The sequence below is a fragment of the Toxotes jaculatrix genome, chromosome 4, assembly GCF_017976425.1.
Source record: "Toxotes jaculatrix isolate fToxJac2 chromosome 4, fToxJac2.pri, whole genome shotgun sequence".
Taxonomy (NCBI): domain Eukaryota; kingdom Metazoa; phylum Chordata; class Actinopteri; family Toxotidae; genus Toxotes; species Toxotes jaculatrix.
The window spans coordinates 2,137,552-2,160,397 of record NC_054397.1 but is presented as its reverse complement, the minus strand read 5'-3'; the positions used below and the strand labels follow the sequence as shown (position 1 = coordinate 2,160,397).

Sequence of the window (22,846 nt, the reverse complement as noted above, 5' to 3'; positions counted from 1 at the left end):
CACAGGTCCTGCTTCGACACGTCGCACACATTCTGATACTCATCAATACCGCGCTCTGATGATTTTGATAACACACTCAACTTATCTGAACCACTTACTGCTTATCACCCGGTGTTTAAGTAAATCATACATACATACATACATACATACACACATACACACATACATACACACATACATACACACATACATACATACACACATACATACATACACACATACATACACACATACATACATACATACACACATACATACACACATACATGCATATACATATACACGTATATATTTATATATTTATATTTTTTATTGTTTAATTTTTAAAAAAAAATTTTTTAACTAATACTTTTTTTTTTACATATATGTGATTTATTTATTTATTTTTACATTTCTGTGCTGTCATTGGCTCTCTCCGAGAACACGTCAGCGTTACGTGCCTTCCCATTGGCTGCCCGAGCTACGCCTGTCTAAGTTTGTTCTGAGCCATCGTCCTGATCCAGCTGGGTGAAGGTGAAGCCGGCCCCGTCTCGCCTTCTCTCTCTCTCTCTTTCGGCCCGTCGCTGGAAGCGCCCTCTCCCGTCTCCTCCTTCTGCACCGCACCGGGATCATCTGCTTTGCCCCGAGCCATGTCCCTGTTCAGCGATGTCCCGCAGGCCCCTCCCGTGGCGGTCTTCAAACTCACCGCCGACTTCAGAGAGGACAGCCACCCGCAGAAGGTGAACCTGGGAGTTGGAGGTAAGCGATGGCTGCTGTCGGCTGTAGTCGAAGCTAAGTTAGCTTGCTCTAGCAGTGAGGCCGCCGACTAAGCGCTGCTGCCTCCGACTGAGCTCCCTAGCCTCGTTTAGCTACCTAGCCTTGTGGGTCCCATTCGAAGCGGCGCTTGTGTAGCAGAGCTTTGGTTTGACCTTCGCTACAAGCTAGCTGTGAAGCTAACGAGCTAGCGCACAAGTTAGCCTCCCCTCACGCTGACAGCGACTCGTGTCAGCTGAGTAGAACCGTTACCGCTGCATCTCTGACACCGGATGAAGCGACACTTTAAGGAAGCGGAGCCTCGCTGTGTGACGGCTCTGTCTGTGAATCGCTTCTCGGCTGAAGAGATTTGCCGCGATGGAGCTAAAACATACATCAGGTGTCGGCCGCCGACTCACCTGTGTCCTTGAACGCATCATCCTCCACTGAACCAGAGCCACTGTCTAAGTAAGTGGTGACATTTATCATGTTCTCTAAGCTCCTACAGGAACATGAAGACCGAGACTTTCTGGTTTGGTGAAAATCTGATCTCGCTGCTCCTGTGAGTTGTGAAGCTGTCAGATCGACGCCTTTACAGGGAGCCTCAGGAACCAGCATTAGTGTAGTTAATGTGGTGTGACAGCTTGTTTTGAATCTAGGGCTGTACACCTCAAACTCAGTGGAGTACACGATATGAATAACAACAGAGCCCTTCAGTATCTCGCAGGCCATTTTCATAAGGTTGGAGTGGCTGAAAACATGAATCCTTTGAATTCTGGAATGTACAGATTAAAAAAAAAAGGATAATCACAACAACAGAAAGTCAAATCATGGTTTATTGTAAACCTGACATCGTTAGTCTTTTATCCTAGTTATAATTACACCACAGACCTCAGTTGAGATGAGCCCTGGAATTTACTGTCCTGTCATGCATGAAAACATGTACTTGTATGTAGTTGTGTGTGGATGTGTGTGTATTCCATCACTCTCATAATAGATAAAATAGATAATTGCAGTTAAACTTTAAAAAAACAGAGGCAGTCATTTATTGTTGGAGTTTATTGGCCTTAGAAAACTATAGATATATATAGTCTCATATCATGGAACAAATATTGTGTCAATAAATAGTTAAAACACTGCAGACATTTGTAGGTCTGTGAACAATCAGCATCAGTGCTTTCAGTTAGCAGGAGCATTGTGTTACTGTACAATCATTGTTATTTTCAGCTTTGTGTTGTTTTCTGCATCCTGCTCTTTACTGCTTTGGTAACTAAACACCTGCAGGGTTGTTAAAGTTCACCTCATCTCATGATGCAACGCGGACTCGGACCTTAGCTGCACTTTTGCGGCTCGTTGCCAAAACACGTCTGAGGGTACCAAACCAGTTTGGTCTGGAAATAATCAGCAAAGGAAAAACAAATCATCAGAGAGCCTTACTCACACGACACGGTATATTCCAGTCAAGGCTTCTGTGTGATGGGAAGCAGGAAGCAGCAGCAGCTCACACATGGCACAGAAATATTCCTCCAGGTGATCCACTCATCCAGGACCAACACACCTACCAGTTTTGATCTTATAAATGTGTGTGTGCCCTTTGATTCATAGTACTGGTCTACAGCTGTGGTGCAGGCCTGATATTTGATACGGCTCTGCACAGGCCTCAGTACAGTATGAGGGAGCACGAGTTCTTAAGGAGTCAAACATGTGCAACACACACACACTTAGTTTAGTCTGGTTATTAAGGGTGACCTTCAGAGAGTCTGTCTTTAGAGATATTGTTTCAAACTACAAGGTTATGTTGTTAACATTCACAGGTTTAGGCTCCACATGTTGAAATAAAACTAAAAATACTTTGTCCTTGAGAAATGGTGCTGTAGCATGAGGCAGTACGACGATATGCTCTTGACACGAGTAGAAGAAGGACGTACAGAAGCAGAGTGACGGTGTAGATATTGAAGGTTTTTTTTTTTTACTGTAGTGTCAGATGACAATAAACAGTAGCGAAACATATTTTTATATAAATGTCAAGATATTGCACAAAAGCTTTTATTGGTTTGTGTTTTGCTCCGATAGAAACCCAGATGTGATTGATATTCTGCTTTAACTGCAGGGTAACCAGAAGCTTTGTGTCCCTCCAGCTTACCGTACTGACGACTGCCAGCCATGGGTGCTGCCGGTGGTGAAGAAGGTGGAGCGGCTGATTGTGGAGGACGACAGCCTGAACCACGAGTACCTGCCCATCCTCGGCCTGCCCGAGTTCCGCTCCGCTGCCTCCAAGGTCGCCCTGGGAGACGACAGCCCCGCCATCAAGGAGAGCAGGGTGAGACACACGCTGGCGTAGAGTGATCTGCATACTGACCCAACCGTGGCTGACATGACAAAATGCCTTCATCCCCAAAGTTTCTGTGTGCTCAGTACCGCACAAAAACACAAAACAACCACACAAAACAAAAAATGAAGTCGTAGGATTCTGAGCTTTGCTAACCTGTGATGGGCATTTGTCCTTATGTTTGACAATCCTTGTGCTATGGACCATATTTCCATTATCTCTCTTTTATCCATCCTATGACCCTCCTGCTGTTGTCTCTCTCAGGTTGGAGGAGTCCAGGCTCTGGGCGGGACCGGTGCGTTGAGGATCGGGGCGGAGTTCCTGCGGCGCTGGTACAACGGCACCAACAACACAGACACGCCCGTCTACGTCTCAGCACCGACCTGGGGTTCGTAAACAGCTGAAAAGCAAGTGTGATATTAGTCAGTGCTCTAAACGTCTGCTGCTGACGTTGGAACAGGAATAGAATAATAACATGGTTTGCTTTTATGATGAGTGGGTGGTATTAATGTGGGCCACAGTCAGATTCATTGTAGATTCAGGGTTTTAAACATCTGCTTTATGTCCTTCTTCCTCCCAGAGAACCACAATGGTGTGTTCGCTGATGCTGGCTTCAAAGACATCCGGCCCTACCACTACTGGGATGCTGCTAAGAGGGGCCTGGACCTCACCGGGCTCCTGGATGACCTGGAGGTGAGGAGGGACCGGCGCAAAGGGTGCACGCTTGCTCCGTGTTAGCGTTTTCACATCATGATAGTGAATCTACAAAAAAAAAAAACATCTGTGTGAATCCTGTAGTTTGTGCAGTTTTTTTTTACAGGAACAGGAACAATTAAAACTAAGATCAGAAGTTTTGGGAACATTCTTTCACGTGTCTTATTTTTCCATCTTTGGCTCTGATTCCTTCCCTCTCCACAGAAAGCTCCAGAGCACTCCATCTTCGTGCTCCACGCCTGCGCACACAACCCCACCGGCACCGACCCGACTCAGGAGGAGTGGAAGAAGATCGCAGAGATCATGAAGGTGAGTGTGTTTTCTCTTCTGCACACAAATGTGCCGTGTCAAACTCTCCTTACATTTCCTGTTGAGTCTTCACCTTTCTTACACTGCACATACTCCACAGAATCTTTGTTATTTCTCTGTTTCCTTCTCCAGAGGAGGAAGTTGTTTGTGTTCTTTGACTCGGCGTACCAGGGCTTCGCCTCTGGCAGCCTGGACAAAGACGCCTGGGCGATCCGCTTCTTTGTCTCTGAGGGATTCGAGCTCTTTGTAGCTCAGTCCTTCTCCAAAAACTTCGGCCTGTACAGTGAGTACAAGTAACCTAATAATAACCTGTATAACCACACAGTATACGCTTTGTTAACAGAAGCATCAGTCGTGTAATTCCTCTCTTGCTCTGCCGCTGTATTCAGATGAGAGAGTGGGGAACCTGACAGTGGTTGCCCATGACAGCGAGAATCTGACCCGCATCCTGTCTCAGATGGAGAAGATTGTCAGGACGACCTGGTCCAACCCGCCATCTCAGGGAGCACGCATCGTCAGCAAGACCCTCAACTGCCCCGAGCTGTTCGCTGAATGGTATGATCCCTCTGACATTAGGCAGTGAGCATCAGCTAAATCGCTGCTGGGTGATGGCTGGTTGTTTATCCTTTCACCTCTGTCCTCCGCCCTGCAGGAAGGGTAATGTGAAGACCATGGCAGACCGGGTTCTGCTGATGAGGGATCAGCTGAAGACAAAGCTGCAGGCTCTGGGCACCCCGGGCACCTGGGACCACATCACCCAGCAGATTGGCATGTTCAGCTTCACCGGCCTGAATCGTGAGTATTAAATACACACACACACACACACACACACACACACACACGTTTAGTTACATCCAGCTGAACAGATGCTGTTATACAAGACTGCCATAGATATTCTCCCTCCTACAACCACGGAGCATCCATTTGTCTTAATGTAGAAAAGCAACAGAGAGCTGAGTATGTTCAGTAGAAAGTAGTTTCAGATTGTTTTACCAAAAGAAGAAGAAAGAATGAAGCACCATTTCTTCTTCTACACCCTGCGTGACTGTCGCTGTGTTGCCATGTGCCTTGCAGCCAAACAGGTGGAGTACATGATCAAAGAGAAGCACGTGTACCTGATGGCCAGCGGTCGCATCAACATGTGCGGTCTGACCACCAAGAACATCGACTATGTCGCTCAGTCCATCCACGAGGCCGTCACCAAGGTCCAGTAAAGGCCGCTTCCGTTGTCCGCCCACTTCCTGCCTCCTGTACGCCACAGGAAGTATCCTCATGCCCTCGTGTGTGTGCCCCCCTGTGCCCCTTCCTCTGCTTATCCTCTCCTCTGATTGGATGAACTGCAGCAGGTTTTTTTTTTTTGCAGTTGAACCAATAGGAGGACAGATGTGTTTCTCCCCCTCACACAGAAGTATAAATCTTTGGGAGGTGCAATGACGTTAGGGAAACTCTTGAACAGTTAGGTATCGCTGTCATCAGAGCTCTGTGTACCCACGTGTGTGGGAGATAAAAGTTAAAATGTCTTTTATCCAGGTCCCTTCATTTTTAGATTTCCTGCCTTTGTGCTTTCCCAATCATTTCTGCTCACAAACGGTCCACTGAGTTTTTGTTTGTCTCACGTTGGACATCAGAACGTGGGCTGATGAGAGACTTTTTAATGAAACTGTTGTGCTTCCTCAATAATGTATAGCACTTCCAGGGATTAGATATGTTGAATCTGTAGTATTGAACAAATGGCAGTACAGAGAAGTTCATGTAAATAGATGTAATCACGGCTACAGGTCCTACCATTTCCTGCAAGAGCACTGAACTCCTGCTTTTCTTTAGCTCTGAAAACATTTTAAAAAAATCAAACTCATGTTTTCAAGCATCAGAATTTGCACACAGTAATTAACTGCCCCCCGCAGACTGAATCCCGACGTGAGTGAAGCGACGGTTCGTTTTAATTTTAGACGTGTTGAAGAAAACCGGTCAGCACAATCAACTCATCCCAGCAGATTTATTATTCTGAAGTCTAAAGCAGGGCATTACGGGTTTCACGGTTATTGTCTCTGTCATGTGACGTGGTTGAAAGGTCATTTAAAGGTAATGCATGTTCCTGGTGTTGGGGTTTTTGCCTTGTCATTACTGTGCAGCTATGTAGAAGATCGTAACGTTATTTGAAGTCCACGACGCGACTGTGTGTGTGTGTGTGTGTGTGTGTGTGTGTGTGTGTGTGTGTGTGCCATCAGTGAACAAAAATCGCCTCTCCGCTCTGTCACTTCCTTCTCACCCTGCAGTGTCCTTACTGTGTCACACAACGCCTCTGTATAGCCAGGTGATGTTAACGAGCCACTCTGATCAGACCTCAGAGCCTGACACCTGTTAGCCACTCAGCCACACTCCCATTATGTGGTGTTGTCTGCAATGGCACGAAGCAGTATGTGTGTTCATACTGAAATAAACGATAAACCACAGGAACCGACCGATCTCTGCGCTGTGCCTGCTTTTTTCCACCCACACCTGCCTTAGGTTTTACAGTTTCTACTAACATCTGCATTTACAGACGCGATCGTGACAAAACCTCAGAAAAAGACCAGAAGACTCAGATTCTGAAGCTGACTCTGCTCTCAGCCTGCTGCTAAAGCAGCTTGGAACACCAGCTTTTGGTTCTGTTGCACTCACCGTCACTCACTATTTGAATTTCTGGTTCCTCCTGAAGAGGGTAAATTTTAACAGGTCACAAATATGGAGTTTAATGATTTAAACAAATGGTCAGTCATTTCCTCAAGCAGCTGGACTCTGTAGATTTTAGCACACGTTCCTCAGGCTGGAGGAAAGAGTGGGTTTGTCAGGGACTATTTTCAGTGGTGGATTAATACACATTTGGTTGTCCAGTGAGTGCTTCTAGCAGCAGGACAGAGCACTACAGTGTGTGTGTGTGTGTGTGGTCGATCTTATTTCTGTATATTTTGATGCAAAATACCATCACATGGTTGCTTTCTACTTTTGCGGGTATCAGGTCATCATAGTCTGTTCAGAAACACTTTGCTCTTTCATCCACACAGCAAAACAGCTGAAAACAACACAAATGTCCGCTGAGCACCAATCAGACGTCAGCAGAAATACTGAAAACTGATGTGAGAAATCAAACGGATCTGAAAAAACTTGTTCATCACACCCAGAGTCTAATCGACGACATCCTGCAGCAGAAGCAGCAATGTTCTGGTTTTGACCTCAAAGGATGATGCTGATTGGCTGTGGCCGGTGCTCCAATGCAGCAAAGTGACTCAGCAGGTTTGATATATTGCACACAGTGGGGATGCTTCCCCTCTCCCTCTCCGCCTGTTACATTAGCCAATGAGCACAGTTAGAAAGCACCGCTCCTCCCACTGTTTGATCCTCCCCAGCCTGCGATGGATTGATCCGGGTGTGTGAAAGTCAATACTACTGTGAGAACCCCCCCCAAAAAAACCCCCCACACACACAGTCCTCTGTGCTGCAATGGCACAAATGTGATCCTGCAAACTCAGTCTGACGGAGACACACCCGTCCATCTTGTCCTCTCAGCTCCAGTGGTGTGACTTTTCCCAGGCTTTCAAATTAATTTCACAAATTTTTCCTTCTGTTTTGAAAACATTTATTAGATCAAATTTTGAGATTTTAAGGCTCCAAAATTAGTTGTATGATAATGCTGTAACATCCAAGTAGGAATCTCGATAAATAAAACTCATAAAAGCCATATTTTTTAAAGAAGGCCCTACAAATGATCCTACCATAAATATTTAAATAATAAACCCTCAGTCTAAATATATTTGGAGCTCAGTGTGACCCTGTAGGCGTCTCCGACAGGTGAGTAAGGTTCATTTCACTCAAGCCACTGCCCAAAATATCTCTTACTGGACAATGGATCTATTTTTACTCAGCAAACATTTTGACTTGTCGTAGCAGGAAAAGCACAGATGTTACTAATAACTAGTGAATAACAAATTCAGCGTTTCTCGTCCACAAACTGCCGAGTCATTCACATTAAAAACTTTGCACTAAGTGTTTTCAGCTGAGCTTGTTAAAGGCATCCCACAGCATTTTACCATTCTGGAGAAACTCTGCAGTTCAGGCTCAGTTTGAACAACAAAGTGTGTCCAACCCGTATGTTCATTTTCAACTCCCGCCACCAGGGGGCAGCAAATATGATATGTAATCCAGAGAATAGTCATGTTGGATACATTCACCTCTGATCCTACACAGATTTTTACAAAAGGAATAAAGATGATAAAAAATCTTTATCCTCTTTGTATATTTCACTCCTCTTTTTATTGATAATCCCTGCTTTGTCATTTCCATCTGTCACTTTCTTAATTCCACTCTGTCAAATCCACGACCACTCAGACATTTCTGTTGGCACCATTCTGTTGGCCAATTATCTTCCTGCTCACTTTCCTGGAGCCAATCAGTGACTGATCTTTAAATGGCACTGTTACTTTCAGTCATACAATTGCCACGCCCACCTCCCACCTCCCCATCACCACCTGCATCCTCCTGCAGGTTGATCCAAGTGCTTCAGCTGAAAAGTTCCACCTGCCAAATTTACTCCACTAAAACCAGTGTCCAGACTCCAGTGGATTCTGTCTTTCTTGTCTTTATTGGCCTAAAGCCTGTCAAGATGCGTCCCAGTGATGGGCCGTAATCTCCAAAATCTTTCTGTGCTGATAACCTCACTAAACATACCACTTTCTGTTGATGCCTCCATTAAGAATTGTGCATGCAGATTTGACAGCAGTATCTCAAGCTGACCACAAACTCAGCAGTATAAATAATGTAGTGTTCATATGCTGTAGGTGTCCTATAGGGGTGAACAGTCCCTGCAGTCAGACGCTCAGTCTCACTTCACCTCCAATAAAGAATAGCCAGAAAGAACGAGCTTCATGTAAATAATTGAAATGGGTCTAATAAAAAAAAAAGGCTCGGGTCAGGTGATGATTATTTAAAGAGGCTAAGTAATCACAGATTGTGTGATGAATAAATCTGAACTGAAATGAAAGCCTGACCCCAGATTTCTAAATCTCTATGCAGGCAGGGAGCCTCCTCCACACACTGTGTACTTTGTTGAGAAGCGTGAGCCAATCTTTGTTTTGTAAAGCGAAGATTTCTTTTAAAAACTGACATCCAGACACAATTTGGATTTAAAATACTTCGTGTGTAGATAAATATAAGATTAAAAAAAAAAAAAGAATGAATCTAATTAGAAGGTGACAGGAATTAAACAGGTGACCTTTCAAATCAAAAGCCCAAACACAAAGCAGCTACTTCACTTCTGTTTAGTTGAGATTTCTCCTGTGCATTTCAGAGCAGAACAAAACAGCAGCATCTTTGGTGTCTTCCATCTGTTTCCTTTAGCTCCACTGGAGAAGTGACCACACGTGAGGAGGGTACATCGTGTATAAAAACTCTTATTTTTTTCTACAAATCTTTTACATTCGCAGTCATTCCTTTATATACGAGCATCAGCATGAAAAACCTGTGAAGACGAGAGACTACCCCCCCCCGTGATAAAATGGTGTCTTCCATCTGTGTTTTCTGTACATTCCTGGTGATGGGTCCACTTCATAATCTCCGGGCCGTGGGGGTGTGTGGAGTGTGTCCTCAGATAAAACTCTGATAGCTGTAGTTCAACCACATCGTCTTTACAAACAGCTTAAAGAACCATCAGATGATGGAGTGTTCGGGTCTGTTTCATACACGCCCTGCTAGGTTTTCACCAGCGGCTGTTCTGAAATGTCCTCTGGTGTTTTCTCTCCTTCGCGAGACTTTTTCCTCTTCTTGTGGCCTGAGGACACAAGACATGCTGTCAGCTATGGAAAAGACAAAAGAACTGAGCATCATTCGAAGATAAGGCAGCAGAGGACGGCGCTCTTCATCACAAAGTTGCGGATGCAACATAAACGATCATAAAGGTATTTATCAAAGAAGGAACCTAAACATGTTTTTAACATGACAGTTTGATTTTTTTTACAGTCATTATTGTGGAAAGCATAATAACTAATTTCATCATAATGTTGTGTTATTGCAAGTTGTAAATAAATGTATATAAATACAGAAACAATCAGAAATCAGTGGCTGCCCGGTGAGAAGGAAATACAGTCAGAGCTTAATGTCTTTGTATTTTTTCTGTCTGTATTTAGTTAGTTAGGTTTATGAGCTTTGCTTTGCTGACTGCTCAGCGGTAATGTTCACATCTATAGAGTGAAAAAAAAAAGTGGAATGGTCCTTGAAGAAACAACATGAGAATACAAAGTAGGCAAGTTCAAAACACGAATGTAAGCTTAAATAGGAGGCAGATTCTGGAGGGGAAGCTGTGATTGTGAGAGTGTATACATGTGGATCAAAGCCAAGGAGGGAGGGGGAGAGAGAGAGAGAGTGTGTAGAAAAGGCTGGTGAATAAGAGGCTTGTGTGTGTGTGTGTGTGTGTGTGTGTGTGTGTGTGTGTGTGTGTGTGTGTGTGTGTGTGTGTGTGTGTGTGTGTGTGTGTGTGACTGACTGAGTTTGAGCAGGAGTTTCTTGCCCAGTGTGTCCTCTGAGCCGCTCAGCGACAGGCTGCTGATGAAAGGGGATGTGTCCGTTTCTATGGGAACAGAGGCCATGTCTGAGAGAGAGAGAGAGAGAGAGAGAGAGACCTAGTCATGACCCTGTCTATGATGAATAAGGCTGGTCCCTGTTGGAGGACAGATTAAAGTCCTGCATGACTCTGAGTTTGTAAACAAGATGAAACCAGCGACGTCGTGACAACCAAGTTTTCAGAATTTGCTGCTTGAGGAAAGATTTTGATGAAAAAATGAAATGTCTGCACACGGTGAGGATCTGTGCTCACACTAACGGCCCAGCCCTTCGTCTGTTCATTAAACATGAAGGACAGACAATGAGGACGTGTTATGATGATGTGGAAATGGAGACAGACTTCGTACCAGTGTGCGTGTCCGTCTCAGATCTGTCCTCTCTGATGTAGGGGATCTCATCCATCCTGAGAAACACTGAATCGCTGGGACTCTTCTGGCCGTCAGATTTACTCCCTGAATCACACACACACACACACACACACACACACACACACACACACACACACACACACACACACACACACACGTACAAATGAGGCCTTTTAATCTACAACAAGCAAACACAAATCCAGTGTTTTAAAAGTCCCTGGAGTCCAGGATACTTACGGACGATGCGGTTCTTCTCGTTCAGCAGGGAAGTGCTGTGCGTGACCCCGGACTGCTGTCCCTGGGTTCTTGCCGAGCCGGGCCGGACGGGCTCCCTGGGCGGGGGCATGAGGGTGGCTGTGGCGTGCTCCCGGGGCATCCGCGTGGCCGCATGCTCCGCTGTCGGCGGGTCTGGGGTCGGAGTGTTGCCTTCTGTCAGACGGGTGTCGGCATCGGGCGTCTGAGGAGAGCTGTCCATCCGGGTGGCTGTTACAGCATTCTGGTAGTGGCTCCGGGTGATCTGACACAGGGAGCATTATGGGTATTATTCATTAAGAAATCATCTGACACTTTAAAACACTGTTTTAATGTTCCCCCCACTGAAGGTGTCACCTTGATGATCTGGAGATGTGTGAGCTGTCTGACAGAGTAATCTGGCAGGTAGACGTTCCCCCCTCCGTTCAGCTGTCCCATGCTTCCTCCGTACAGCATGGACTCAGAGCGGTCCAAACCACTGCTGCGAGAGGGGGATCTGTGGACTGCAGAGGGAGCAGAGGCTGTGAGTGTTTTATCAAACATGCATGTCCATGGGGGACGGAGCGGAGCCGGCGTTGTGCAGTGAATCACCAGTGAGCTCGGGGGTGCTGCTTCGTTTCTCCCCCCTCCTCTTAATATGCAACGGGCCCTGCTGCTAGCTGAAGGCTTTCATTCATGTGAGGCACTTCACTCCATGAATGCTGCATTCAGGTGTTTGGCAGTTAAATGACTTGGAAGTGTTCGCATGTTTTAATGCATTCAGACCAACTTAAATGCCACGGCCGAGGAGTGCGGGTGCTGCTGGTCGGTCTTTTTCACCCTCACAGAGCCGCTGCACGCTTAAGAATGCAACACCTTCAAAGTTTAAGGTGTGTAATTGTGTATTTGTACCTGTTGGCATGATGGCAGGTACCCCGAAGTAAGAGAACGCTCCATTCTCGAACCTCAGCGCCTCTTTACCAAACTCCACTTCAACTCGACCCTGAAGAAACAAACCAGAGGAACACAGAAACACAGAGTGTTGACATCATGGTTGATGGTAATTGCTTAGTGTTATTTAGGCTTAAAATTCTCGACAGCCCCATAGACAGGCACTGGCAGTTAGCTCTTCGCTAAAGCATCGGCTGAGCTAGGCGGCTACATCCAGAGGCCTCCAGCTACCTCCAGCGGTTGACAGGGGCTGCAGTGTCCGTGTTTGTTAGCCAATGTTCGGATAGGTTTTTGTGACAGTATGGCTTGTTGTAGTGTAGACTGTACTAACCGACCGTCGAAGGAGTCTGTGTTGCAGTTTTTTTCGGTAAGTCAATTTCTCACTATTTTACCTGGATGTTTACACTAATTAGCATGTATTAGCATATTTTGCCGCTGGCCTATGACTTGATTGCCGATTTCTGGTCGCTGCTGATACAGATAGAGGACCGGAGCAGCTAATGTTAGGAACGCTGCTGCGGTGTGTTCCGTCCGTTTATTGCCCCCCCACAACTCCACCAAACCCTGCAGCTCCACCTAAAACCTCTCCATCTGAAACAGTCATGTTTAAAACACAGCAGCAACATTATGATCTCTGTTGTATGCTGTGTGTCGCGGTTACACGGGGTCGAGCTAGTCGGGACTCGGAGACTGTCGTGTGATGGATGTAGCTGCCGCTTAGCTTGTTAGCCTAGCTGATTAGCTTTAGGCTAGCTCGGTTGCTCCGAGCTAAGTGGCCGGGTTCTCGGCCGGCTGACCTCGGCTGACCCGTAGAGTAACCGCCTCTTCGCCAAATATGGAAAGTACACTCCCACTAAAATCCAAGATGGCGCAGCTCTAATGTCCATGGTTTGGTCACAGAGCCGACTCCCCGAAACCAGTGGGTGACGTCACGGGTGCTACGTCCATGTTTTATAGAGTCTATGGTTGAAGGCAGATACCTGCAGCACCAGGATGAAGTAGTCCACTGGTTTGTTGCGCTGGAATAGAAAGTGCTGCTGCGCTCGCTTGTTCTTCTCATCAAACTTGAGCTCCTGAACCACGCTGGGGTGTTTGATCAGCCTCAACAAGATCTTCTCTGAGATGTGAGCTGGTTTGAAGGGCTCCACCTCTGATGGAGGGAGGAGAGGAGACTGAGTAAGTTAGGATGGAGATACAGTTACACAGACACACAGTAGCGAGGCGATACCCCTGTTACCTGTGGAGAGGAAGCGATGTGTTGCCAGGAGAAGCTGAGGAGAAATCTTCACCTTCATCTCGTTCTCGGACAGCTTGAAGATGGAGAAGTCCTGCTGCTTCCGCTCGTGGTGAGAAACGCGACGCTTGGTTCGATTATCAGCTGACGGCACAGACACACACACAGACTGAGCGTGTTCAGATCATACAGGTGCCAAACACTTTGACGCGTGTTTGTGTCGGAGCATGTGTGCGAGCCGTGCATACGTACTGTAGAGGTCGGTCTCATCCAGGATCTCTGATTTGATGATCTCCTCGATGACGTCCTCCAGGGTGACGATGCCCATCACCTCATAGAAAGGGTCTCCTTCGCCCTCGTTGTTCACTCGCTGCACGATGGCGAGGTGCGATTTTCCTGGATGCAGAAGGTGAAGAAGGAGCCTCGAGTCAGTGTCATGTTTAAGCCTGAATGAACTTTAGAAAATGTAAGACACTCGGATAAAGGAAAACATCAGTGACAACAAAAAAAAAATCTATAATGAGGGGAAAAGTTATGAAAAATACCAAAAAACTAGTCGAGAAATATGTCACATCTATGCTAAAACCCAGCACACAAGCTCACGTAGAGCGGTTGTGTGTCTGTACTGTATGTGTGGGTTTATGATTGGTACAATGATTCAGAGTCTTTGTGCGCACTGAGTGGGAGCAGAGCTGTTCAGTCTGAGGTTCAACAGCAGGAGCTGAATGGAGTGGGTGTAACAGCGGGGAGGATTCAATACAAAAACACACACACACACAGTCACTGGATGCAACAACACAATCCATCACACAAATACACTCAGGTGACGTCTCCAGAGTCTGCAGTTCTTCTGCTGCGTTCGCCTCCAGGATGATGAGTGTGTGTGTTTCTGGAGCTAAAATCTTGGGCTGTTTCCAAAGATAAATGGAGCCGTTAATAATCTCTGCAAAACTCATTCAGCGGCAGATTTTTACAGAGGAAGAGAATCAAAACAGAGCCATTATCAGAGCGGCTGAAAGGATCCGAGATGGCTTATTTCATTCAAGGAGGGAGGGGTCTGCCAACAAAGCAGAAGAAGAAGAAGAAGAAGAAGGCAGCGGGTTGTGTGTGTTTGTCCTGATGCCAACATGTGTCCAACGAGACACCACACTGCAGACAGCAGCACTTGAGGTTGCAGTCATCCATCTGTTGCATAATTCACAACTTTAGAAATGCGTAACGTGCACATGTGCACACACAGACACACACACACAGAAATATACACACTGACAGAAAACATAGAGAATCCTTGTTTGTAGAGTTCACTTCTCCTCAACCATCTGGATCTAAGTCAACTTCTCTCTCTGCCTGCCAAATCCACCCCCCCCCCCACACACACACAGGAACACACAGACACACACACACAAATGCACACGACTCTGGCAGAGATGCATTCAGCTAAGTGGGTCAGCCTTACATACAGAGCAGGCCAGTGGAGAGAGAGGAGAGAGCATTTACAGCTGACGTGCATCTGTTTTAAACTGTGTCAGACTCACTGGAGTCAAATCACATTTGGAATTTAATATTTAAACAACTGTTAACATCAAGTTTATCTTCATTTATCTTTGTGTGTCTGTAGGTGCACATGTGCGTTACTCACTGAGAACTTGATCCCAGAAAATCACGTTAAGTAAAATTCTGTGACATAACTGGGATATTGTTTCTGGAGAGAGAGGCTGTTGTTGTCTCTTTTGTGAATTGTGTAAATTGACCTTTTACTGTCGGACAACAGGTCACGCGGCACTTTCACCTGATGGACTGCATGAACATTTGACCGATGTTTAAGTGGAAGCCGTCCTTCAGTTTTGAAGCATCACGTTCTGTTTTCCACCAGTGACTCCACATCTGAATTTAAACTGGACATCAGAGTTAATCTACAACATCCCTTTAAATCTGGATGGTGAACTGTTCCACTGTGATTACTCCTGTTGCCCAGCGCGGCTTTAAAAACTGTAAATCCTGCAATGTGCTTATATACGACCCAGAAATAACACTGCCTGTCCCTGTAAAACTGGTTCAGCACCGCGCAAGAAACAGAGTCTTTAAAATTAAACAAGCAATACTGTACATTAGGGAGTCAGGAGCCCGTGCACAACAAATATTTAGAAATGGTCAAATTTGTCCCTCGTAATTATTTTCATTAATCAGATTCCTGTGTTTGTGCAGCTATTAGTCCTTTACAGGCCCCAAACAGTGACCTAACTCAATGCCGTGCTGCTAAATAATCATTCAAAGCAGAGGTGTAATTAGTAACATTAACAACGGTCCAGGTCCATAGAGGAGTCCCGGCGGCCAGGCTGTGAGCCAGCATCCATAACACAAGGGCCCGAGTGGCTGCACTGGAACACAGCCGTGATTAATGAGCCGCGCCTGGGCTGGTTCTCCTTTGACGAGTCAAAATGACGGCTGGAGAAAAGGCCACAGGACAGAACTCCATTAAAAAAAGTCAAAAAAGAAGAAGGTACTTCACTGAAGAGCACAGAGAATAAGGGTAAGATAATGATCGTTTAGTAAGTGTTGACAGTAAAGGATAAAAATCACTCACTGAAAATCTTTTAGGTTACTGTGGATGTCTACATACACTGTAAATGACACTTTATTCCACTGCTTGTGTTTGCAGGATAAGAGCCGATCAGCTGACATGTGTGGAAAGTAACATGAACACAGAGAGCAGATGGCAGGGAGACAAACTGTGGAAGTACAGCACACTGAATATTTCATACTCTGCCTCCTGGGAGACTGTGCAGTGACAAGGACAGAGGGAGAAGAAGAGCGGATGGAGGGGGAGAACATAAAACGCAGCAGGGCGTATATTTCGAGGTAAAAGGGCATTCCTGTGTCATTAATCAGTTCCTGTTAATGGAGGAATCGATTAAATCAGGATTCATCCCTTTTATGTCTTATATGTTCTGTAAGTTAGAAAGTCTGAGGCCTCAAAAGTCCTTAAAGTCACACGCAGACATTTATTATCTTAATTTTGATGTTCTTGTCATTTTGGCTCATTGTTGTTCTGGCAGTGGGGGGTGGGGGTGGGGGGGACGCAGACATGCGTGTGATATTCATCGTTCAGCTTCCATCTGTCTAAACAAGACGCTCCTGGCACTGGAAAAGTTCCCCCGCACCAGCACGCTACTGTTGCTGTTGTTCACAGCGGGGGAAGGTGCTACTTGGCCAATTTGATTTGTGCCAGACATACTGCTTAACATTCAGGCCAAAGAATCCCTCTCCAGTCTCAACAGACCAGCTGACTCTCTGCTACAGCTCTGCAGTGTCTTTAAATGGACTGAAGTCAGTGTTTTACGATGTTTGACAAGCAAATGGACATGTTTTTCCATCAGTTATAGTTTTCTATCCAATAAGATCTTCCACTGCAGTTGATGTGTTCTTTCAGGAACAAAGGATTTGGTGAAAAACCAGATTTAACAGAGGTTTAACCACGAGGTCTCAGTGAAACTGGACAGATTACCCAGACCAGACGTCCCGGGCTGACGTTCACTGTACGTACACTCAGTAACGCAGTAGTTCAGTCTGCCAGCTCACAGAGGAAAGGTTATTTACAGAGGCGGTCGTCTTGTCATGATTCCCAGCACCGTTCATTTACTGTAAGCACAGAGAGACAGAGTGGGGAGTGGCGGCAGCAGATATCTGCCCCTGGAGACACAGCATGCAGGAGGATTCTGGGGATGCTGCAATAAAGCAGTGGTGGCAGTAAATCAGCGGAGGCAGAGCAGAAGAAGTGACGTCCGTCCTCTGACAGTTTGAACAGACTGTGAAAGTGAAAGGTTGCACTGGACAGGTGATGCAGAGAGTGGAGTATATTGGGCGCAGCAGTGCGGGTCATGCTGACTAACCTGAAGCAGCCGAGCGGCGTGGCTCCGATTATTTTGCTGATCTATTGGTGGCTCTTTCATTTTCATTTTTGGGTGTGTCCATGTCTTTACCATCGTGCAGGACCGTTCAGAATCATACTAATATTTATAAAACAAAAAGATTTTTGCAAATCGTGTTTTTTTTTTTTTAGTGTAATTTGAACGTGCAAATACACGATATTATGTTTTACAGCTTTCCATAAATAAAGCACAGCTTAGTTGCAGGATATTTGTATGTACAACAACCTGAATATCACCTTAGGTGTCCAACTACTCAGCAGGCTTGTTGGCTTTTGGGTTTGTAGCTACAGGGTAAAGGTTTGACACACTTCATGCCTGTAAACTACACAGCTGTTTGTACTAGTCTTTGTTTTTTTCCTGGAGCTCTCTGTGGCAGCAGCAGATGCTGCAGGGGTCTCACTGAAACGCATGAGGGAGGCAGCATTTTTCTGCTGCAGTGCCTGAAAGGGTTGTTACAGAGAGACAGAGGCACAGGAACAGAAAGAGAGCAACTCAGGGAGAGAGAGAGAGAGAGAGAGAGAGAGGGAAAGACCCAGTTCATAATCCTCTGCTCTGTGGAGATTATCATCCAGATCTCCAGGAACACACACACAAATACAAACACACAAATACAAACACAAAGCCCCTTTACAGTCAGCAAGACGTATATTGGACGTGTAAGGAGAAGATGAAACACTGATTTTCACTCTGTCCTTACAAAACATGCAAAAATGCAAATAAAGAAGTTGTCAGTCGAGTCCTGTAAACAGAGGCTGCCCGGGTCAAGGTGTCCTTATCTGTTTACCTCCGTCTCTTCCTGTCCTCTCCACAAACCCAGCAGAGAAAAAAAAACACCAAACAAACACAAAAAGCGCTGACCGTGCAGGGTCCCTGAACATGCAGGAGGGTTGTGGGGAGCTGGGAGGACTGTGATTGGCCAATGAGCACCCCACCCATTTTAAAGACTACGATAAAGGAGGAAAGCCAGCTGACTGCATACAGGAGAAAATACTGCTGTGCTGCAGCAGCACTGCAGGCTGGGCTTTCACACTTTTTGATGCAGGGAAGGGTTGTGCGTCCTGTGTGCGCTGTTTTCCAGCTCCAACTCACACAGACACGCATTCACATTTCCCGAGTATCACAGTACCTCACTGTTAAATGCTGAGGTGCCTCGTTAGGGAAGAAAGAGGTTTCAGTATCTTGCTCAGGGGAAGCTCTGCTGCCTGATCTGATTTGTCCAGTCAGTCCAGGGACTCAAACCAGTTTGACAGACCTCTTGTCAAGTGTCCCCAACTTATAGATCTCAGAAATAAAAATCTCACAATGTAATGTCTGATTTTGAATGTGCGTATTATTCAGCCAATAACAGATGTTAACTGTTTGTTCATGATTTTCCCCAAATCATGCACCCATCGTTTTCTAACAGTCCCATCATGGGACATCTGACATGGGACATTGAATCTGGAAAAGTAGGACTGACTGGACCGACAGGTTACAGTCACAGCTCTTATTTTTCTTCAGGTTTTTCAGTATCACCTCACACTGATGACATGAAGATCACACATTGCTAAGCAACAGATACGATGTTGTCAGTGCCTCATGATGAACAGGCCAGTCAGTATCCCCCACCCTAACCTGCTCCTGGAGACATCCGAGACCCGTAGGTTGCCATAGTAACTAGCCACCCATCAGATGCCAGTCTCTAAGTGGGTTTTCCTTTTCTGCGTGCCAACGCTATCTCTGGCACTGCAGCGGGAGAAACACCCCTCACTTCCTTTACATGTCCTGGAGCGAGACACTGAACCCCGGTCCCTGCTCACACCGTGAACAGGGACAGATAAAAGTACCGGAAAAATGTCTGTGAAGTATTTCAAGTGTAAACTGCAGAGAATTTTTATTTTTTGAGATGAACCAGGAGTGTGAGAAATGAGGAAAAGTACAGTAAAGTGTCCTATGGTGATTAGTAGTACAAATATTATGAGGCCTGGTGATGAGGATTTATGTCGGTATAACTTAAGGTTTAATTTGTGTGAGTAAAAATATCTAATCTGAAAATTCAGATAATACTTTGCAGCTAGTAGGAAAACAGAGCAGGTGGTCAGAGTTTTGGACCAGAGCCCTGGTTTAACAGGCCACGTATTACTTTAGGCTGCATAAACCTCTGACACTGCCTTTCATCTGACCCCAGATTTGCCCCCCTGCTGACTCTTTGCCCCAAACACGCAGATAAACAACACGCCCACTCACCCCCTGCGCCCCGCTCACCTTTCTTGAACTCCTCCAGCATGGCGTCCAGTTTGGTGTCGTTGAAGACGCAGTGCAGCGGGTGTTTGTAGAACTGGGTGATGGTCTTCAGCGGGGTGCAGTCATCCGGGTCCACGAACGCCAGGTCCTTGACAAACAGGATGTCCACGATGTTGGACCGCTCGTTCTCAAACACCGGTATCCTCGTGTATCCGCTCTGCATGATCTCTGTCATGGTGTTGAAGTCCAGCACCACGTCCGAGGCCAGCATGAAGCAGTCGGTCAGCGGCGTCAGGACGTCCTCCACGGTTTTGGTGCGCAGCTCCAGCGCTCCCTGGATGATGTTGAGCTCCTCTTTGACCAGGTCGTGGTACGGGTCAGTGACGCGCAGCATCTCCAGGAGTTTCTCTCTGGTGTAAAAGTTGGAGATCTCTTGGTTCAGGATGAGGTCTAGCAGTTTGCTTATGGGGTAGGAGATGGGGAAGGAGAGCACCATCAGCAGCCGCGTCACCCAGATGGTTTTGGACGCGATGGCCAGGCCGTGCCGCGATGCCACCGAGTGCGGAAGGATCTCCCCGATGAAGAAGATGCCGAAGGCGCATATGACCGTGGAGAGCCAGGTCATGCCCAGGATTTGACACATCCACACGGCGAGCGAGGCGTTGATGATCGCGTTCCCCAGGAGTAAAGTGCAGAGGACGTAGTTGCCGTGCCGACGCACAGACTCGATTTTCCGCGCGTAATTCTGCTCCTGGTCGGTGCCGCTGTTCTGCAGGACCTGCAGCTCCACCGGGTCCAGCGCCAGCAGGCTCAGGTTCAGCCCGCTGAACAAGGCTGACAGCCCGAGCAGCAGGACTGAGACCAGAACCTGCAGCCAGAGGTCCGGGACCGCCGAGCGCTCCACCACGGCCACCCAGAAATCTCGCGTCCGGTAGTGTTCCCATTTGGATCCGTCGAAGGCGCACATGGAGTAGTATTTGATCTTCTCCCCCCTCCGCAGGTCTTTGGCCAGCAGCTCCACCAGCACCGAGTTCTGGCTGGAAGCAGACTTGAAAGAGCCTAAAACCTCGATGTCGGACGTCCTGGCGTTCTTGTCCATGCACATGTTCCGCTTCGGGTGAACTTGTCCCTCTCGCCCGGGAGTCGGCTCCTCGATGAAGGCGATCCAGGGCGCGGCGTTGTTGGCGCGAGTCGCCGCGGTGCGGTTGAGCCTCTGCGGGGACGTGGAGTAGTAAACCCGCAGCATGAAGCGGGTCCCCTCGGTGGCTTTCAGCACCCCGTCCTCCACGGACAGTTCCGCTCCGGTTTCCTCCGGACGAAAGCCGAGCAAGCCGAGCGCCGGGGAGGGGAGCAGGGAGCAGGCGGACAGAGAGAGCAGCAGCAGGCGGGACGGAGAGAGGGGAGCCCCGCGGGAGAGCAGGGCTCCGGTTCGGAACCGCGCGGCCGCATCCTCCGCAGCCATGATGCGGTGTGAGATGATGAGTTAGTCCAGGGCTCCCGGGTCACGTGGCACTGCGTGGTTCCGGTCCATGTGGGTGAAGGAGGGACCAGCAGTTCTCCGTTACAGGCGGTGATTATGATGTTCTGCTGAACCGAGAGAGAGATGCGCCCTCCACCGTGAGGTGACGTAACTTTCTAATAATAGCCTCGTGCTCACCACATGAAACAGACAGTAATAGCTCGTTACTGTAACGATCCAGGAGTTTATGACACTCGGTGTCTTATTTTTAAGGACTTTACGATCATCTGTGCCTGTGAGTCTGTCTGTGGCCATGAACAGCGAGTTAGAGCACTTTTAGTTTAGTCTAGTTTTAGTAAATCATATCACGTGCAGGTGGTTGTAAATGATTAACACTGAGTTTCTGATTGCCTTACTGTTTTTACCATTCAAAACTGTGTAAGTTGTAACTAATGGTTCATCACTTTGAAGTAAATAACAAAGAGACCTTATGGGTTCCCAGGTCGTGCAGACTCTTGCACTCCTGATGTATCATCCAGACTTTTCACAAATAGCAAACAGAAAACCAAGGCTAGACTTTCCAGTCAGGTAAAGCAGGCAGCTGCCGGGGGGGCCCATAACACCAGGGGCCCTGAACACCTTGTCTTAGCTGGTTTATGCTATAAATTTTTATTAAAAGTGTGTTTGAATGTGCACACTATCAGCTGACATGTTAAGGTCAGTTTCATCGCCTGATCTCGAGACCCAGTCTTGAGGGTGATCCCTGTGTCAAAATCAAGTTGTACAACCTAAACTTTCTTTAGTTTCCTGATTCATGGCAAATTACCTCAAAACAAACCCGGGGCCAGGTGAGCAGATAAAACGGTGCAGGTCACAGAGGAAGGCCCCAGGTCACCCCAGCAGGTTTTTCTACTTATGAATCATTAGACCTTTTGTATCTTTATTTAAAAGTAAGAGCTGTAAGATATTTGAACATCTGTTGTGATAATTGTGTGGGATTCCTCTTGCATGTTTAGGAGTATTACAGGTTGTATTTTTCTGTCTTATTGTGTCTTGGTAAAGATGTTATTGTGACTGAGTCTTCAGGTATGATAACGATCAGCCAGTTTCAGCGGGGAACAACATTACCTGAGTCAGACACTGAACATCAGACCCGGATGAGAAAGAGGAGAGCAGGTAGGAGCTCTTTAATGCCCTTTCAGCCATAGTGAAGGTCAGCACTGATACTGGATGGTGAGGCCTGGGTCTTAGTCAGCGTTCCAGCTCATAAGGGTGTTGGGGGGGATATATAGGTCAGTGTGGACCAGTCTAGTTCTCCCACACCAAACCAGTTAAATCGTTTATTTTTGGGACTGGCTTTGTTCACAGGAGTACTGGCATGTTGACAGAGGAAAAGGCCAAATGCAAACTGTTCACACAATGTTGGAAGCACACTACGGTGAAAGATTTACTGTGGCATTAAGATTTACCTGAAGCGAAACCACAGAAAAACACCTTCAGAACAATAGTACACAAAGGAGTAGCAGAGGTGTCCACATACTTTTGTGCCACATGCTGTGATGTTCGTGTGGATGGGGAAAAGAGAGAGTTTCATCATTTTTAATTTTAGGAGGTAACGCAGCCACAGTCACCAGATGTCAGCCCAGATGAGCACATATAGGAAATTACATGGAACAGCGCCATGATTAAAAATAACAGTGGTTCTTTGTGTTGCATTTTCTTCCATAAAAACACATTTAATGGCACAAACTGCAGAAAAAGTTCCAGTGATTTATG

At 46.6% G+C, this 22,846-nt stretch overlaps 2 protein-coding genes across 2 annotated transcripts; one reads left to right on the top strand and one right to left on the bottom strand.

Moving 5' to 3' along the window:
* The first annotated feature begins 474 nt into the window (after window positions 1-474).
* On the top strand, window positions 475-6,535 carry LOC121180662 (aspartate aminotransferase, cytoplasmic-like). The gene is made up of 9 exons (XM_041036253.1): window positions 475-738; window positions 2,871-3,052; window positions 3,326-3,449; window positions 3,642-3,754; window positions 3,980-4,084; window positions 4,217-4,367; window positions 4,474-4,639; window positions 4,737-4,879; window positions 5,159-6,535. The coding sequence occupies exons 1-9, from the start codon at window positions 630-632 to the stop codon at window positions 5,296-5,298; spliced, it is 1,233 nt and encodes a 410-aa protein (XP_040892187.1). The 5' UTR covers window positions 475-629; the 3' UTR covers window positions 5,299-6,535.
* A 2,843-nt stretch (window positions 6,536-9,378) lies between these two features.
* Window positions 9,379-21,073, bottom strand: LOC121180559 (metal transporter CNNM1-like). Its single transcript, XM_041036073.1, has 10 exons — window positions 19,633-21,073; window positions 13,712-13,855; window positions 13,463-13,603; window positions 13,206-13,375; window positions 12,187-12,277; window positions 11,653-11,798; window positions 11,281-11,560; window positions 11,023-11,127; window positions 10,599-10,703; window positions 9,379-9,887 (listed from the first exon to the last, which is right to left on the bottom strand). The coding sequence occupies exons 1-10, from the start codon at window positions 21,071-21,073 to the stop codon at window positions 9,808-9,810; spliced, it is 2,703 nt and encodes a 900-aa protein (XP_040892007.1). The 3' UTR covers window positions 9,379-9,807.
* Window positions 21,074-22,846: the final 1,773 nt, after the last annotated feature.

Excerpts from the sequence above, each read along its gene's own strand:
- LOC121180559 (XM_041036073.1), bottom strand. The coding sequence starts at position 21,073 with ATGGCTGCGGAGGATGCGGCCGCGCGGTTCCGAACCGGAGCCCTGCTC. Across the intron at positions 12,278-13,205 it reads ACTTCATCCTGGTGCTGCAG|GGTCGAGTTGAAGTGGAGTT; the intron begins GTATCTGCCTTC and ends TTGTTTCTTCAG. Across the intron at positions 9,888-10,598 it reads GAAACTCCTGCTCAAACTCA|GCCACAAGAAGAGGAAAAAG; the intron begins GTCAGTCACACA and ends TTGTGTCCTCAG.
- LOC121180662 (XM_041036253.1), top strand. The coding sequence starts at position 630 with ATGTCCCTGTTCAGCGATGTCCCGCAGGCCCCTCCCGTGGCGGTCTTC. Across the intron at positions 4,368-4,473 it reads CAAAAACTTCGGCCTGTACA|ATGAGAGAGTGGGGAACCTG; the intron begins GTGAGTACAAGT and ends CGCTGTATTCAG. Across the intron at positions 4,640-4,736 it reads CCCGAGCTGTTCGCTGAATG|GAAGGGTAATGTGAAGACCA; the intron begins GTATGATCCCTC and ends TCCGCCCTGCAG.